A 19,212-nucleotide genomic window follows, 5' to 3' on the forward strand; every position below is an offset into this window, starting at 1 on the left:
ATGCTCTGAGATTTTTAGTCACAAAAATTAGAGCTGTCTGCAGTATCTTTATGCAGATCAGAGCTTTTGAAGAGGTAACTAACTTTGACCAACTCTGAGTGCTTTGTTTATGAGAACTGGAAGTGGCAGATCCTTGACAGATGCTGTCTAACACAACATACAGGTCACTGGAATTTCTTAGTGTGACACACCCATACCCCATACACTTGTACTCCATCTCATTTCAAATCAGTCTCCTCTTTTCTAGACTAAACAGTCCCAGTTCCCACAGTCTTTCCTCGTATGAAAGATGTTCCATTCCCCTGATCATCTTGGTGGCCCTGTGCTGGACTCTCTCCAGCAGTTCCCTGTCCCTCTTGAGCTGAGGAGCCCAGAACTGGACACAGGACTCCAGATGAGGCCTCACCAGGGCAGAGTAGAGGGGGAGCAGAACCTCCCTCGACCTGCTGGCCACACTCTTCTTGATGCATCCCGGGATGCCATTGGCCTTCTTGGCCATAAGGGCACATTGCTGGCTCATGTTCAGTTTATTATCTTCTCCAGTTACTTCCCCAAGATATCTTCACCACCAGGAAAACAGGTGACAGAGGCAAATCTACATGCTGCTTATTCAAATCACTTCATATTCTGAAACCTCCATATTGATTATTTGATTTTTGCTTCAATTGCTCATCAAAGATCCATTAAAATAGATATATTAAAGAAGACTGCAGTAGACAGTTGTCACCTTAAAGTGTCTGAAATGGCAGAGAATCAATAACTTGCAACAACCTCCCTGTTCCAGCCTCACCAACAGGTGTTTGGATTCAATTACACTTCTTTTGTGAATTATGTTGCCCGTCCATCTGTTGTTGCCCCAAGTTCGCCGCTGTCTACACTTCCAAGGTTGGAGAGAATCCTTTGCCAGAAGACAGACGGTTTTCTGATGACATTTAAATGTAGGGAAAATGTCAGCTCTTTTTATTGTTAGGTAGTAAAGCTGGACGTGTTTTTTCAGATAAACTACAAACGGCTTAACTGGTAAAGTTCTGCGTAAAGCTGATTTAGTGATTGCATGTTTGTCTAAGCTCTGATCTTACACCAGGACTCATTTAATTTTAAATCTGCCAGGCAATACCTGCTCCTGCTTATCTGCTTAGTAATTCACCATCTGTATATTGTTTTCATTAAATACAACTTTTCTATAAAACAACTCAAAGCCCTAACAACTCACATACGTATGGCGGGTTTGAAATTTCATTATCATGCTGAGGTTTTAATTGTGCAATGCAAATGAAGGGAAAAAAAAAGCATCACCTTGCCATACAGACATATCAATAACAGATTTGGTGAAAAGCAAACTCCCCCATCTAAGAAGTTTTAATTTAGAATTATATTAAAATGATAACACTGCCAAGGAGGTTAAATAATTAATTTCTTCTCATTTTAATTGTAGACTATTATTTAATAAACAAAGTAATTTACCAGGTAATTTATTCTACTTCTTCATAGGCAGCTCATTTAAAGTCTAAAAATAAATTGCTAATTAAAACAGGATTCACTGTTTTAGAAAGCAACTCATTTTCCTGTAAAATCTAGCAAGGACTATGCTAGAGCATCCACTGAGAATCTTTGAAGGGCAAGGAAGCCACCAACAATAATTAAATATCCTGATAACTGAGAAAGCTTTTATCTGAACAATTAATGAAACACACAAATTTGTCACAAATGCCAACACTAGATCATTAGAAAGAAACTTTGCTAAACACTTGGTGGCCAAAAGCTAACCAACTAGATCAAAGACACGTAGAGTCCTTGAAAAACCACAAAGCACAGGAGTCATTTGCACAACAGTGTACAGACATCTAGGTTGGTCACGAGAAATACATTTCATATGATGTAGCAACTCTCTGTACAGCCATACAACATTAGGACCTTGGACTTCTGACATTAAAGGTAGAACCACACAGAATCACAGAATCTCAAGGGCTGGAAGGGACCTTGAAGGATAATCCAGTCCAACTCCCCTGCCAGAGCAGGGCTGCCTAGAGTAGGTCACACAAACTCATCCAGGTGGGTTTGGAATGTCCCCAGAGAAGGAGACTCCACAATCCAAAAGGAATTTATTCCAAGTAAACAGAACTTATATCTCCAAATCCACTCACGAGGATCCCACCCTCCCCCTGTCAACAAATAACACTCCTGTCAACAATACTTCAAGTTCAAAACTCATTCAGATAAAATAGACTGATGTGAACTACAACCACACTTTCCATGCCAATTATCTTCATTTTTCTCCAAATTTTGGCCTCTTCTTAAAGGCTTACCAGGCTGACAAACTGTCGGGCAGTGAGTCCACTCACTGAAAGGTGTAACAATGCAGTCCTTCTTGCACAGGAGGAGACATGGCTGCACAGCCTCAGGTCTGATGGACTCTGGACATCTATCAATCCAAACACAAAGATAAAATTCAGCAAAACCAAAATGAAACTACAGGGAAATGTTTTACTCCGAAGACTCTGACAGGGCTGTGAACAAACTGCCATACTAAAGATATCAGTCACAGTCACAACGAGCCTTGTTGTTCTTCACCTTCACACTCATGTGACCTTGCTGAATTTAGAACACTTCCAAGATTTTTAAAAATTAATAATGATTTAAGAAACATGCAGCTTGGTTTAATGTCTACAGGCTAAATGTGATTCTGTCTACAATGCCTAAAATACAAAGCTCACTGAAGCAACCAGTTTAGAAACCAGTCCTGGTTTAACACAACATGCAACAGCCTTCAAACCACACGCAACTGTGTGTAAAGACTGATTTAATATTCCTCTGCTTTCAAACCCTGGGAAACACAAAACATAGTTTTACATGATCTTTGATTCAGGCCTCAATTGTTATTTTAAAAGTTGTACAGTAAAAGTACAGCGAGAAGAGCTCTATGACTTTTTAAAACTCATTTTTAGCTCATAAATTAAAAATGTGTCGTGTATACTAATAAAACTTTCAGACACAGACAGTCAATGTATAAAAACTCAAAGGGTGGAAAGAGGTAATTTTTCTGAGATCAGGCAGATCTTGGCATTGCAAATGAGGGGATAGAAAGGGAATTATTATTATTTTAATTTTGTTTTATTAATTTCTACTAGAAAGATCACTCAAAAATACTTAGTGATGTATACAACCCAAAATGATCCCATTTGAAAGGAATATGCCATTAAACCCTACCAGGAAACAAAATAAACCTTAAAGTCACGATTCTGTTACCGAGATAGTAATAAGATCCTCAGAGGTATAATTTAAAAGAAAATAAACACAAAGAAACATGTCTCCCTACAAAGCACGATTATCCTAGAGGGCAGATTTCTGTTACAAAACAGAAGACAATGAAATATTTTTCTGTAAAAAGATTAGTTTCAGTTGGCTTTCTCTGCCTTGCACCTTCCTTTGATAGGGTGTAATTTTTCTTCATGAACTCACAAAAAGAATGCAGCACACACAAAAATAAGGTATGCCGACACACAGAAGTTAATTATTTGCATTATGTATCCCATTTATCAAGCTGTATTAATGGTAGGCTTCCAACACAGCAGTTCCAAACCCAACACTACTTTGAGTCAGTTATCATCAACTCCAACATAAAATATAAGACAGCCACAGCCAATGTCCGCAGCATGGAGGGCTGCCCTCCACCCCAGCATCACACCAGTCCAGACTCTCCTGGGCACTAACAAGGTAACACTGAAATCTGACTTTATTCCTTCACTTAGAAACAGCTTCCTAAAGGCTTGTAGAGGTCTGAGGTTTTTATGTTTAACACTGTTATCACCGTAAGAACAACACACAGAGCAGCAGTGAAAGAAATCATTCCAGTAAGGCACTCTTTTAAGGACTCTGCAGGCCTTTTCGATCCAGCCCCTTCCATCACACTAGGAACGCTGCAGCACTGAAGCTACCACACTGAAGCCAAGGAGAGAGGAACCCTTAAGTCTCCAGTACACAAATCTGCTTCAGTGGGATATTTCCACCACTGAAACTCTGTTTTCCCTTCACGTGCTGCACTTAAGTATTTACTTACCTGCCTCAATTCCATTTCCCCTTACACCATCTCAAATGTGGAGAGGGCAAACAACTATTTTAGACGCTAAACAGCTCTATAAACAATATGTTTTATTAGGTAAAGTTACAGCATATCAATGGATTCTACATATAAAGGAATACTAGACTTCTTTCCTTTTATTTAATTAATCTCATTAACCTCCAGAATTTTAATTAACTTCACCGAAATCAACACAGTCTGCTTATACGAACAGGATTGTTTTGAGAGCTACAATAAGAAATGAAACTCGGTTGTAAGTCTCCAGACTCATTAACAGAGCAAAAATAATTAGCAATGTCTTATTTTTGCTTGTATTAGGCAAAACATCTGTGCTACTTATTTTTCTCATTTAGTAAAGTAAAACAAAATTCAGAATATTGGTACTGCAGCATACATCATTTTGTCATGATGGTATCACATTATAGAAGCTATATAAACCAACTGAATGATACAGATCACACATATGGTTCTGCCTTACTGTGGTGTAAATAGAATGTCAACTCTGTTTACTTTTTCTGTTTTATTGTAGCACTGTTAATAATGTGCTGGTGAACATTACATTGAAATGTACTTAATTGTCCTTCAGGAAAAAATATTTGCAGAAAGTTGTAAATTAGAATATCAGCTAAAGCACAAAATCCACACCACTAAAAATAGGCATTTTGCTTGGATTTACACAGAAAGATAAAACCAGACTACCTATTTATGTTACATGTTAGTATCCCCTTCAAAGTAGTGATGGAGTAGTAGGTGGAGAATTAGTCTTGAAGTTATTTTCACTCTGCAGATTCCATACACTGGCTGAAAATGCCTTTTTTCACGTTAAGTATTGTAACTACAAATCATAGAATCAGAGAATAGCTACATTTGGAAAAGACCTCTAAGTTCATTGAATCCAATGTCTCACCTCATACTGTCCTTCAGCACCTCAGCTAAACAGCTTTTACACATCTCCAAGGATGGTGACTTCACCACTTTCCTGGGCAGCCTGTGCCAGTGTCTAACAACCCTCTCAGTGAAAAAGGTTTTCCTACTATCCAACCTAAACATTCCCTGGCACAACTTGAGGCCATTTCCTAATCACTAATAACCTTTCTTTAAATACCTTTTAGGTGTGACCTGCCCAGAACTGCTCTTCATGCAGAAGACTTTCCTTGTCTGTATGCCCACTCCACAAGTGGCTTCTCCACTCCAATTAATGGTTGCATTGAGGGCAGTTACCAGCACATCTTTAGAGCAAGAGCTCCAGGGAGAAGTTTCCCAGAAGAAATGCACACATGGGTGATCATTACAGGCACGATGTTCCCGCAGGGCTCGGTCAGGGGGACAGGCTTTTCCACCTGGAAAGAGTCAAGAGAATATCACCATATTTATCTTCTGGCATGTGGCAAAAGGAGGATGTGGAAATATAAATGAAAATAGTAGGTTTGCTTACTATCTCCTTTGTTTCTTCCCCCCAATTAAAAATAAATAAATAAATAAATGGAGCCTAAATTAAGCTGTTGACCTTTATGGCTGCAATAACAACCTTCTAAAATATTGTCTCCCCATTAAACTAGCCTTGCATAAAATTGTATTCCAACACATAATGGAAACAGAAATAGGCAAAGTATATTTCTGAGTTACCTTACTGATACTCCTACACGTAGCCAAGCTAATTCCATTTAAATGCCAGTATCACTCAGCAAACATGCAACTAGCTTTAAAGACAAATTAAGTATTATTTTTATGTTAATTCTCTTTACTAATTTCCCAGAGAGGAATATCTCTTTTTAATATTTAGAGTCTATACACATGTTGCCTTCAAGAGCTGAGCTGTAGAGGATGCTGAACTATACCGATGGAAGAATGTACCAAATGATACCCACATCTGCAAATGAAGGGAGGGGGGGAACTTGAAAGGCTGGTTATGAATACAAAGCCTTAACTTTTCTGAGGCAGCATCCTTCAAATCTGTGTCCAAAGATTTTGCTAAGCTACTGCTAATAAATCCACAAAGTATGGGAGTTTGAACAGCCTCCCCAGAAGCTTTAACACTCTAGCCAGCAGCCTGAATTTATCCCATAAAAGCAGCAGATGTTCACAGTTCAAAAGCTAAGGGGTAATGCTGTGAAAATTAACAGTAAGCATTGCCATTTTAGGAAGAAAGAAGTCAAAATGACGAAAATCAAAATAATTTTAGGAAGAAAGAAGTCAAAATAACAAAAATCAAAATAACTCTCTTCCAGGAGGAAGAATTCGGCAACTTCTGTTGTAGTCAAACAGCTTTGGAAAGAAGAATGGAGGCACTGGGACCAGGTGCCACAAGGTTCAGAGCACCTTTATGCCCTACTAAAGTCAACAGGAGATGAAGGTATATTGATCCTCAAATGGATGCCCAGCACCCTGCAGGACTGAATCTTCTCAAACCACATATGACCCCAAATGGCCACAATAATTAGCACCAAGGAAAGAGAGCGAGAGAGATTTCTTAGCACATTGATTTGGATAATCACGTCACATTACCAATCATCTTTTCATGAAAACAGATTGTTCCACATAGTGTTCAGTCTCAGAAATGTTTAGCAGGGTGATGGAGTACAAAATGCCCCAGGTAACTTATTTATTGAAGGTTTTGACACGGCAGGAAAAAAACGCTGAGAAGAAAAAAAGCGAGCAAATGGCAAAATGCCTGGTCCATTGGGAAAAAGATAAAACTAAAAGATCTAACTCAAAGTTTGAGATTCCAAGAGAAAAATTAATGCTTTTTTCCAAGCATATCCATGGTAATGAAACTCTTTTAAACAAGGGAGAGGAATAATGAGGCAGTTGCAACTTAAGATAGTAAGAAATAACACTTTGCCCATCCAATCTGTCTGTCTGTCTGCAGAAGATGTGGTTTATAAAAAGCACAACAGCCTGGCCACTTTCTGCAGTTCATTGACAACTTCTGTACAAAGAAAACAGGACAGCACGCTACTGCTAACTCATTATAGTAGCCATTTACAGACTCTTTATGGATCTGATGTTCACTAGTTCCTCTAATCCATTTTAAACCTGCTGAGGCAAGTTTCAGAAGTTTGCTGTGTAAACAAGTGTCTTTTAAAACCTGATTTAAACCAGCAGCCTCCTGGTTATTGCATTTTGGAAGCTGGTGAACAGCTTGGAAAAAACAATCCCAGGGTTTTTTTGGGAAAACAACCCAACTGAAGTCAGTGTGAGACTGGATCCACAAAGTCCTCTGACAGCAGAGCCACGGCTAACATATTGCCTTGGTTGATAAACAACAAACCAAATGTCACTTGCAAAGGTACCAGAGATCTGTAGAAGTTGGTGGCTGAGCTGTGAGCTGGGTATGAAAGAGTCAGAGAAAGCAGGTAACCTAACCTTGCCTTAGCATTGCAGTGATAATGGTAGTCATTCCACTTCCACTCTCCACAAATTCAAATCACTACTTACTTGTATGCAGATGTGTGACTCTGCACAGCAAACCATTATAGTCATTGCTAAAGATGTACAGAAATAGTTGAGGCGTTTGATTTCAGTACTTAATTATTCCTTCCTGAGAAACTTTAAGCCTTCAGTTCAAAGCACATCATTTTTAGTTTAGGGTGTTTCAGGTTGAGATTACTGAGTTTATGTACTTCCAGAATTCACTTCTTCAACACTTGACTTGCGTAATTCCACGTTTATCTGTTATTTGCATTTCATTACTTCCATGGAAAATTTTTCATTTTAATTACTCTCTAGACTTTTTTAGGAGAAGTTATTATCATACAATCAAAAATTACATAGCAGTTTTCATCCTGAAGAGTCCCAATTCTCTTTGCAAGTGCACATAAGGATGTTTATGTGAACCATTCCCATGAGTAAGGGTTGGCAGGATCTTTACCTTGCCCCAGAAACACTGCATGGCTTTAGTGATAATTTAGAAAACAGCACTTAACAGAGCTTGTCCTAGACTAGATTTGAATCTAAAAGTGGTTTAGTGCTGCATTAGCTGCACATAGTGCTGACAGTAGTAGATATTTTTGTTGTGTCGACAAGCCTTTACTCTGTTACATCTGTTCATGATTTATGAATTTTTATGCACTTGATGTGACACCTCTCAAATCCTGTGTGATAAACCAACATACAAATGAATTATCTTATGTCTAACAGTAAATAGAAGACTACACTTCTGATACAAAATAGTTTGTGTAAATAATTGCACCACTGATGTTGATACGTAAAAATCCAGATACACGACACATCTATTAAGATCCAGAGGAAATTACATATATCAAGAGCTATTTACTTACTACAACAGAAAAACAAGAAGGTCAATACATTCTAGGTCTGCATTAACAAAACAAACAGGTCCTTTTCTGTTTCCTCATTTTTCACAGCTCACTGTTCTTTTCTAAATCAGTACTAATATGTTGCTATATAAAGACGCCCGCATGATGAGTTTGTGTCATGCAGCAATTTCATTAGTATAGGATGCAGCTCTCCTGAAGTAAATTCCCACCCAGACTGGCCCTCAATAGACAATAATTCATGGGCTGAGGTAAACAATTTTGAACAGTGACAGAATTTCTCTAAGTGACACATGCATTAACTCAAGCCTCAAGCCCATAAAGATCTTTTAGTCACTTTAGGCATGAAGTACAGACAAGGATTATTCCTCACTGCTACAGTATTTGGTTTAGCTCTGATCTAAACACAGTTTGGCTGAGGAATGCAAGTCAATTCATTAAATGAACAAACAGCAATTAATCCAAAAACGTTTACCACTCACCCTCAGCTGGAAGGGCCAAGATAGATCTACTTCTGCTTTGACTGCCCTCACCATTTTTACTGGAGCAGGTGTGGGAACACGGAGACCATGGGGACCACTCACTGATGACACAGTCTGTTGCACAAGGGATTTGACAAGCCACAACGTCAGGACGAGGCAGGTCTGAGCAGAGGCGATGTGGTACTTCCTCACCTGGAAGAAAGACAGACAGTTAGACTTGGAGGAAGGCTCAGCTTGGTTCAATATCGATGGTCTGCATCAAACAGACAAACTTCAGGTCAAACATCTTCCTGTCCGTGGAGGAACATACTACAAAAGAGCACCTGGTTAGGTTGCAGGCTTGCAGGTGTAATACTTGAAAAAAAATAACTTCATTATTTCTCCAGAAAAGCAAAAAAGAAAAAAACAGGTTCCAAGATTTGTGTGTGACGTCTTGGCTGCAGTCCACTTTATCAAGCAGGCTCAAAGAAAAAGATAACTCAATCACTAGAAAGTTGTATCCACAGAATTCATGATAATTGCCCTATATTTTTCATCAGTCTCCACCTACAGAACCCATTTTCCACAATGAAAATTGTTCAGGTCTCCACAGAAGGCAGTGTTCTTTGTCTGTAGGCCAGCAAAGTGTCTGATAGATGTTCTGGTCCTTCTGCAACTCACTGGAATGAATCATTATTCTTTCTGACTCAGCTTCTCACCCAAAAACCATGAGATCCTATGAGAACTATGGAACTGTTGAACCACTCCCACTCGAGGGAGAAATACTTTCTGCTAAAGATGAAGCAAGCGACCTGGACCAAAGTACACGTCCTGATGAGAAGCACCTTTCCAATATCCCTTTTAACAAGAAGGTAGGACATTGGGGACTGATGGGGAAAAACCTCCTGACCAAAAGAACTGCTGGCAGAATGAGCAGCAAAACAAAGCCCATGAGGGATGTCATGTGGAGTCGTGGGACTATTGCTTTTAAAAAGCTTTATATTCCTGAGAGAAATGAGAAAGGAAACATCCAGTAATGTTAGTCTTTATACAGAATTTACAAAGACATCATAACTCATAAAAATGCATAAAACATAACTCTTAGTTATGTTTTGTTATGTTTAGCTATGTTAGAAATACACCTATTGTCCTACCAATATAACTTAACCAATGAACACACGTGACTGACTTTGTTACACTGTTCTGTTGTTCTGTGTTCCTAGACCCTCATGACTTTTCAGCTACAGATCCAGAAGTTCCAGAACCTCAGAGCTACCTGTTCATCAAAAACAAGCTCACACTGAATGTTATCTCCTCTTTTGCCCTTGTAAGAGTTCCAAAGCTCTCCTTCAAGGTTTTTTTAATTATGAATATAGGGAAAAAAAAACAACCTAATGACTATGCAGATTCAATTATACACAGGGGAAAAAAAGAACTAAAATTTATAGTGGCAACAACTGGCTCTTTCACCTCACACTAGAGGAACAGGTTCCATAACACGGCAGCCCTAGATGCAATTATAACTGGGAGGGTAGAAAGCTGTGCTGCTTTGGCCAGGCAACACATATACAAGTGAGTAAATAAGAGAGGCAGGCTGCTAGCAAGAGTGCATAAAGCTGTCAATAGCACGGTGGTATTATCTGCAGTTGCATCCCTAAATGAAGACAGGCTCATCGCCCTCGAGGCACAAATAAAACTTCTCAAGCATATTATGAGAAGTAACGGGGAATCTAGCAGGCAATCAGACTGCAAGATACCTTTCTCAAATGCTTTCTTTTCATCTTCCCTTTCCCTTGCAACGCACCTATGCTCATCAGGAATGGCTCGATATGCCCAGTCTCTGCACTACTATTTGAAGTCTACTCAATAAGGAAGTGGAGACCAACATCCTCCTTATAACCCCCACCCTTTCATACTGTGTTTAACTCCCTGTAAACCAAGCTTAATCCATCACTCACTTCAACTAGCTCATTACCACCACTGCTGCTTTGGATGCTCACATAATGTTGAGAACTACCTTTAGAGAAAACTAATGTAAAAACACCGAATAAACCCGTAAGCCTTACTCCAGCTGTCTTCCTGAGTCACCTTAGCATCAAAATCCCTGCTAACATTTCACAGCTTGTCTGTACAGCAGTAGGTAACACGAGGGCATCCTGGGCAGGTGTGACTTTAGGAGTGAACAGCACAGCTGCAAAGGATTATATACTTTGGTGAAGTAGAGTAAGAGATTTGTTCTTCACTCCAAACACTGCTACTTATAGGGAAGCATGCAGTCAGTCAGCAACAGGCTTCAAACAAGAAGGGATGAGATGGGACACTGGCCCTGCCAGCGTGTCCCCTGCCTCTCCATCCATGCGAGGTGGTATATTCATTTTACAGACTTTACAGTGAGTGCCATGAGATCACCAAATTCTGGAGTTACTCATATCTTCCACCTATCACATGGTGCTATAGATGTAGGCATAAGAGAAAGCCTACCTTCTTGTAATCCAGGAGATCCTTCCCACTGAGTTACTTTGACTACAAAATGCAGGCCACTCCACATAGAACACAGTCTAAAAATCACTTGAGTCTCCTTTGGGGTGGCTTCCTCCACCCATAAGCCCAGGTGCTACAGACTTTGGAGTGACCACCCTATAGGAAAGGGAGGCAAAGGAGCAAAATGCTCTTTTGACTTCTTCCCTCTGTGATTTCTTTTCACGCTGGATTTACAGTGGGTAACAGCAACGGTAACACTGCAAACAGAGGCTGCAATTCACGGTTCCTCAGCAAAGAAAGGATGCTTAAAGGTTTGTTATAAAGAGTTTACCACCCAGTGCATGAAGGTACAATTCAACACTCACTTTGATTTACTTTATAGCTCTATTTTCTGTGTTCAGCTTTAATTACTGGCTTGTATTACTGCAGAAGGGGAATGTTCTTCTGTACCAGCCGGTTGGCAGAGAATTCTCAGAAAACTACCATATACTACAAAGAGAGATAATAATCTTTGATTTTCCATGAAAAATAGTAGCACAGGATACATCTGAAGTGTGCTTTATGCATTGTCACCGAGCTACAGGGAATATTAAATTCTCCAGAGCTTCCAAATTGTCCACCCAGCACCTTCAAGATGTAATTCTCCTCAGATATTCTTAAAGACTTTTCTAGATCTTTCTGTAATACTTACACACACAAGTCTATGAGTCCAGATAGGATACAGCTGAGAGTATTGTATTCAAGGAGCTGGCAGAAGTTCTTACCAAGCCACTTTGCACCATTTATCAGCAGTCCTGGCTAATTGGTGAGGTTCCACTGGATTGGAGGCTGGTAAATGTGATGCCCATCCACAAAAACAGCTGAAAGTAGGACCCAGGGAACTACAGGCCTGTCAGCCTGACCTCGGTCCCAGGGAAGGTTATGGAGTAGGTCATCTTGAGTGACACTATGGAAACAGCATATACAGGACAACCAGGTAATCAGGCCCAGTTATCGTGGCTTTATGAAAGGCAGGTCCTGCTTGACTAACCTGATCTTGTTCTATGACAAGATGATCCACAATGGATGAGGGAAAGGCTGTGGATATCGTCTACCTGGACTTCAGCAAAGCCTTTAACACCATTTCACAGAGCATCCTCCTGGAGAAACTGGCTGCCCATGGCTTGGATGGACCTACTCTGCACTGGGGGGAAAAACTGGATGGATGGCCAGGCCCAGACAGTCATAGTGAATGGAGTCAAATCCAGTTGGCAGCCAGTCATCAGTGGTGATCCCCAGGGCTCAGTGCTGGGGTCTGTTCAGTTTAACATCTTTATCAATGATCTGGATGAGGGGATCGTGTGCACCCTCAGTAAATTTGTTGGAGACGCCAAGTTGGGCAGGAGTCTTGATCTGCTGGAGGTCAAGAAGGCTCTTCAGACCTGGACAGGCTGGATCAAAAGGCCAAGGCCAACTGTATGAGGTTCAACAATGTGCCTGGTGATCAGTCAGTGCTTGGTGCTGCACTTGGGCCACAACAATCCCAAGTAACAATACAGGCTTGGGATTGTGTGGCTGGAAAGCTATCTGGCAGAAAAGGACCTGGAGGTGTTAATTGATAGCAACTGAACATGAGCCAGCAGTGTGCCCAGGTGGCCAAGACCACCAATGGCATCCCAGCCTATATCAGAAATTGTGTAGCCAGCAGGACCATTTAAACGTTCAAGGTTTTGTGGGGTCCTCTAGTTATTCAGCCTACTCCAGAGGTTACCACCATCTTTTCTGCCTTCCTTCAGATATGACTGACTTGCTCATTTCTTCTTTTATCTCCCCTTTGACAATGTCCAAGTGCCCAGAAGCAATCTTCAGGAATTAATTTACTCTGAAGAGTAATTTTTCTTCTGTAATACTGAACAGTAAAAATCCAAAGCTGTTACAGAGATGCAACTGGAGACTTGATCAGGATGGTGACTAGTGAATTGAACAGCTTCACTCAATGAAAACTAAGTGGACCTCAGACTGGAGTGAACTTTGGGAAATGCCTTCTATCCTTAGGGTAACCATAAACAAATCTGCTAATACAACTGCACATGGAAAACGCTATCTGTAAAACACAACTTACACCTACACTTTCTAATGAGCTATAGCTATTAATTGCTTCATGCTAATCAACACAGCACCTTGAAAACATTCCTCTTTTTTACCTATTCCTTACTAAGAAATTATATTTCCATATTATGAAAGCATTGATGTTTCAAAGCTTTCAGATTTTTATGCTGTGTATTAGGACAAAATCCAAATCTTTCAAAAACACATTTTTAGGTGAGGGGGAGGCAAGAGCATAACTAGGTGCCATCAGCTGTGAGGCACAACACACAAGATCCAACTTCTGATCTACATTGGGTATAAGAATTGAACCAGCATCTCCAGCATCCCAAGAGCTCCAGTGTTCCCTCTCACACGCTCTTTATTTCATGTTGTAAGCACAGATTTCTTTCTGAGCCTTGATGAATGCTTGCTTTCCTAAAAAGTTTTAGTTAAGAAAAATGCTACAGTTTTGTATTCAAAATGTTTTATTGCAAGCATCCTGATCAACTCTAATGACATTTTTTAAACTGATTGCCTTGTACTTGAACAGTATAGTGATTAAAGCTAAATACCCAAGATACATTCACCAGATAATATTTTCAATATAGGAAAGATTTAATCCATTTTCTTCCAAAGAGAAGACAAGCATGGCATTTTTGTAAATATATTTGCTAATAAAGCTGACCATGATCTAATGTAGCAGATACTGATTTGAATTCTCTTAAAAGGCAAAAAAGAAGCTACATGGAGAAGTACAATTCTGAGTGGAATTTCTGATTCACTTAAAATCAAATTAATTTCTTCCTGATAAGGGGGGAAGAAAAAGGAATGACTCCCTTGATCTAAAGAGATTGTTTTTTCCAGCAACTTAAATTTTTTACTAATTTTCCATTTTAGAAGGAGAAGACACTCCCTTGATCCTGAATAACATACTCCACAGTGAGGCACTGAATCACAGAATCTCAAGAGCTGGAAGGGACCTTGAAAGATAATCTAGTCCAACCCCCTTACAGAGGAGGTCACACAGGAATTCATCCAGATGGGTTTGAATGTCTCCACAGAAGAAGATTCCATAACCCATCTGGGCAGCCCCTTCCAGTACTCCCTCACCCTCACATTGAAGAAGTTTTTCCTTGTATTTCTTTGGAATCTTGTATGTTGCACCTTGTACCCATTGCCCCTTGTCCTATCATTGGACATCACTGAGAACAGTCTGGCTCCATCCTCCTGACACCTACCCTTCATGTATTCGTAAACATTAATAATCACTCTCAGTCTCCTCCAAGCTAAAGAGAGAGCCCCAGCTCCCTCAGCCTTTCATCAGAAGGGAGATGCATGTTTCATTCTGTCTATTTTACATTGTGCCTGTGCAGCTCTACTGCATTCATCTCATTCTTCCCAGTGACCTGAGTACCCATCTCCTGTGACACAGTTTAATTACTCCTGCCACAGATGTCCCTCCTAGCTCAGGGGGAATGTCCATTGGACAAGATACAACCGAAGCAGCAAAATCACAAATCCCACCAGGCAGCAGGAATCGAAAGATCAAATCAATAACAAACTAAGTATCTTCCTCTTGACATTCACCACTGCACCGTGTTCATTTTTAAAGAGGAAAATCTGCAAAATTACTTTGAAGGTTTCAGGTTTGCACACACACGTGTAGAACCTTGAGCGATCTCCACAGCAAGGCAAAGGCTCAAGATGTAGGAAGTGCATTTCAGACTGTTCTGCATTGCTACCTAGAAGTCCAGAAAATTAATTTCTTGCACAAATGAGTGCTGCAAACATGCTGCATATTTAATGACAATTACCGGTGCGACATCAATATTTCTCCTTGTAGTATTTCAACTTATTCAGTGGAAATAATGAAGCTGTCATCTCAAATACTATAAGTATCGTAAAATTTTATGTCCCATTTAAATCTCAGAAAAGAATGACAATAAACTTTGATTAAATACTTGCCTGTAACAGAATAAGATGTCAACAGACAGCAGTAAATTCAGAAGAATTCCTATTGACTGTATGCCAGTTTGCTAAGGGCTATTGTGCTCAGAAAAAGCTGCGTGCTGACAGTATCTTGGCCTAGGCAACTCATCACCTAACGAGAACATTACATTTAAAAGCAATAACAATCAAACCACAGCAATAGGATACATTTCTTATAACTATTTTGAATCTGTTTCTCTCATCACAACATCATGGGTTTCTTTGTTCCCTCTCATGTTGCATGACAAGCTTTAGAGCTATCTTAAAGCATCCTGGGCTTGCCACGTTCTGTTGTCTCCGGGAGAGCAATGTCACACTTCACTGAAATCCCTACCTCTTGGTTGACTTTTCTTAATGCCAGTCAACAGGTAAGAACATTGGAGAAGAGCAATGTCAGTTTGTCAGGGAAAGCAGTGGCGTATGGAATAAATTTAATTGCAATGGTCCATCACTATTATCAGAGCTCCATAGCAGAGGAATGCAATAGCAACGAAAGCGATGGAGGTGGAGATCTATCACAAAAAAATAGATGAGGCAGTGAAGAAGAACAAGTCATTCACAATTGAAAAAGAGGAAGTAAACACAGATACAACCAGGATCATTCTCAGGAGAAACAGTCACTGTGGAGTTTGAGTCAAAAGAGTTAACTAAAATAGAACTATGAGAAAAAATGCATTAGATTAAGGAGAAACATTTTTAACCACATAAAGCACAATGAAGAAAAAAATAACAACAACCCAGGAGAATAAGGAAAAAGGAAAGTAAGATGAAAAAGTATTGAAACAGACAGAGGGAATGAGAATAAATGTGAAAAATAAACAGTATGTCTGGACATATATTACGAAGTCATCATAAAATCAGAAGTCTGCCCAAATCCCTACATCCCTGGTTGCAATCCTGTCCCTTAGCTAGGTTTAAGTGATCATTAAAGAAGTTATAAGATGAAGATGGTAAAGAGTATGGAAAAAAACCCCTGGTAATTGTTTTTCTTTCCTATACACTCTATTCTGCAATCTGAAGTGTTTACCCACAACTGGTTTCCCTCTTGCACGTAAGAAACTTGATTTTTGACTCTAAGGAAGCTCCAAGAAAGCAAGCATAGAAGGAGGCACCTTAGCAAGCAGCTGCCAAGCCTACAGAGAACATCCCATGGTGTATTATGGAGTATTACACAGCACCTACCAGTCCCAAGGTTAAAAAAAATAATACAGCTGCATGAGGTAACCTACACAAAGAGATTGGCTCTGATGCATTTCCTATCTCACACACAAAGACAAGCAGTCATTTAGAGGAATTTGCTACACATTCACCTGCTGGGCTTGGGCTTAAAAGCAGAATTAATTCCACCTTGCAGCTGTTTGCACAACCTCCCCTGAATTAAGAGAAATTGCTCACGTGGCAGTTGAAAGTAAACATGGGTTCACTGTATTCCCAGAGAAACGCAGAGAATTTCAGGCTGCTGTTCCTAATAATTAACACAGTGCAGCAATCTGAAAACATAAAGTGTAAGAACAAAACATAATCCATATTAGTGTTCTAGCATTTTTCCCCTCTCAATCTTTACACTTTTTTCTTCCTTTCTCCATTATCCCTCCTCATTCTAAATGAGTGGAATCTACACAGGTGGGTTGATCAAGACTGATTGCAATTAAGATTTATTGTTGAAATTGGTCTTGTGGTATAATTGAAACAGGTGTCCCTCTATTTTCTTCTCTGTACTGCTTTGTTCCAACTGCTAATCAACAGGAAATATTGTAGAAAGCAATGACACAAATAAATGTATTAAAATACTATAAAATACACTTATCTTCCCAAAACTTCAAGAAAAAAAGCAATTATGAGTACACTTGTTTATTCCAGTGGTGTATAGTGTCCACTTCAACTTACAAATCTGTGCAATGGAGCAGAACAGTTTTAGTGGAGGAACTCAAGCATTTTAATTTAGAATAAAGAAGGTGGCATTTTATTCCCACTGCACCACAGCCATAAATTTCTAACTGTTCCATTTTTGCAGCCTTAAGGTGCCATCTTTGCTCTCAAAGATCCAAAAAAAAATTATAAGGGACATATTACAAAGGGCAAACTACAGTGATTATGCTCTCACACAGTAAGCAACCCTATACAGAAAAGTTGCATGTACACATATGGGAAAGTGTGGTGCTTTTATACCTACTGGTTTGATTATCATGGCTTTTTGTTCTCATTTTGGTGCTCTTAAGAATGACGTACATTGCTGGTTGGCTTATAGCCATCAAAAAGCTATGACTGACTGTTATCCAAGCAATATTCCCAAAATAAGTTAGCAATTTGCCATATATTGAGGAATAACAGGCTCTTTTTCTCTTGTAGCCCCAGAAATTGCCCCAAGAGTGAGCTCCTATTAACATAAGACACTGAAAAATTATAAACAATAGTGCAGCAGATGAGGTCTATCTAAGTTGGCAAAAGTCTTGTTTTCAGATACAGTGAATGCAAATGATAATAAATAATTGCAAATACCATCTGGACTCTTTGAAAAACATCTTTCTCCAAGTCTACAATTGAATCTCTACAAAAAGAGGATCAATGCAAAAAGAAAATGAAAACAGTAAATTAAAATGAGATTTATGCCAACTACTTTAAACTAAGTGCTCATTTTGAAGCAGTTAATACACAAATGTGGTCTAGTTCAGATGCAGAGTCTGGCCTAATCCCATAAAGCAACTCACAAGCTTCCACAGCCTACCAGGAAATAGGTCCTACAAATTCTGAACCAGTACCAGGCTATTTTAATTTTTATTATGACTACTAAGAGCCGCAGTTCCTTTTCCAATTCTGTCTCAGTTCTGAGTTTTTGTGAATTATTTAGAGTGGTGTTAAGATGTCCAATTTGATGGTTCTTAAAAGACTACAATAAAGAAAAAATTCACCCAGTAACACAGATGATCATCAGTCAAGGGTCTGAATGAATGAAATGTCTTCCTGACAAAAGCGAATTGAAAACCATGATCTTTGGGTTTTGAGTGAAACCTCTTAGTCTACACCTCAGTTTTGCCAAGTATTAACACTCTGCATCTGAACTACATAAGAGGTTTTTCAGATGGGTTGAGCTTCTGGCTAATGGACCTTGACCCATGCTTGAACCATTTTTACATAATAAAGTTGTGAATTTTAGAAAGAGCATTTAATTTCCACTGTATTTTGCATAGATCATTTAGTACTTAAAACGGGGATAAATCAAATGTAAGAAACATGGTATTAACAATATTTTCTGTGTGCTTTCACTTTGCCCATGAGGTGGATCTTTAATTACATCATTAATAACGATGCCTACATCTTCAGTCAGTAGTGCATCATTCCTCTAGTGCCATTTAAAGTGCATTTGGTCTCTAAACTGCTCCACCCTCTGGAAATGGTTCACTAATTATCTTGTAACCGCAGCCTTATCCTGCTTGCAACTCATCTACAGTGCATCAACAGAAGAATTTTAAAGCAGGGATTGCCTATTATGGCCTAAACCATGGAAGGTTTATTTAGAAAAGTTTCCCCTTATTTTCTGTCCCCGGAAAGTTTACACAGATTTAAGGGTGACAGCTGTCCTTTGGGATAAGAAAAAAAAGTAGGGGGTAGGGGGCAGAGGGAGAAAATCTGTCATTGTTTTCCCCTATTATTCACAGTCCAAATAGTCTCAAAACCAAAAAATACCTAAAAGCTGGCATCTGTCACTGTACTTTTTACTGGGAAAAAAACAAAACATTGCTTCCAAAAAGGGTTTCCAAAAGGAAATGTCTCCCAGTAAGTGGTGCCAGACTTTATATTTGGGTAGTTCAATTAAGAGGTGATAAACAACAGATGTGCTAAAGCAGGTTCACCTTGATCA

The 19,212-nt window shown here is 39.4% G+C and overlaps 1 protein-coding gene across 1 annotated transcript in view; it reads right to left on the reverse strand.

The window, feature by feature from the left end:
• Nucleotides 1-19,212, reverse strand: part of THSD7B (thrombospondin type 1 domain containing 7B) — a 273,877-nt gene that overhangs the window by 143,563 nt on the left and 111,102 nt on the right. Inside the window, exons 7-9 of the mRNA XM_062004863.1 lie at nt 8,838-9,029; nt 5,184-5,418; nt 2,307-2,422 (exon numbers count right to left, since the gene is read on the reverse strand). Of these exons, the coding sequence (XP_061860847.1) occupies nt 2,307-2,422; nt 5,184-5,418; nt 8,838-9,029 (543 nt within the window). The remainder of the gene's footprint in view (nt 1-2,306; nt 2,423-5,183; nt 5,419-8,837; nt 9,030-19,212) is intronic.

This window comes from Colius striatus, chromosome 11 (assembly GCF_028858725.1).
Source record: "Colius striatus isolate bColStr4 chromosome 11, bColStr4.1.hap1, whole genome shotgun sequence".
Lineage (NCBI taxonomy): Eukaryota > Metazoa > Chordata > Aves > Coliiformes > Coliidae > Colius > Colius striatus.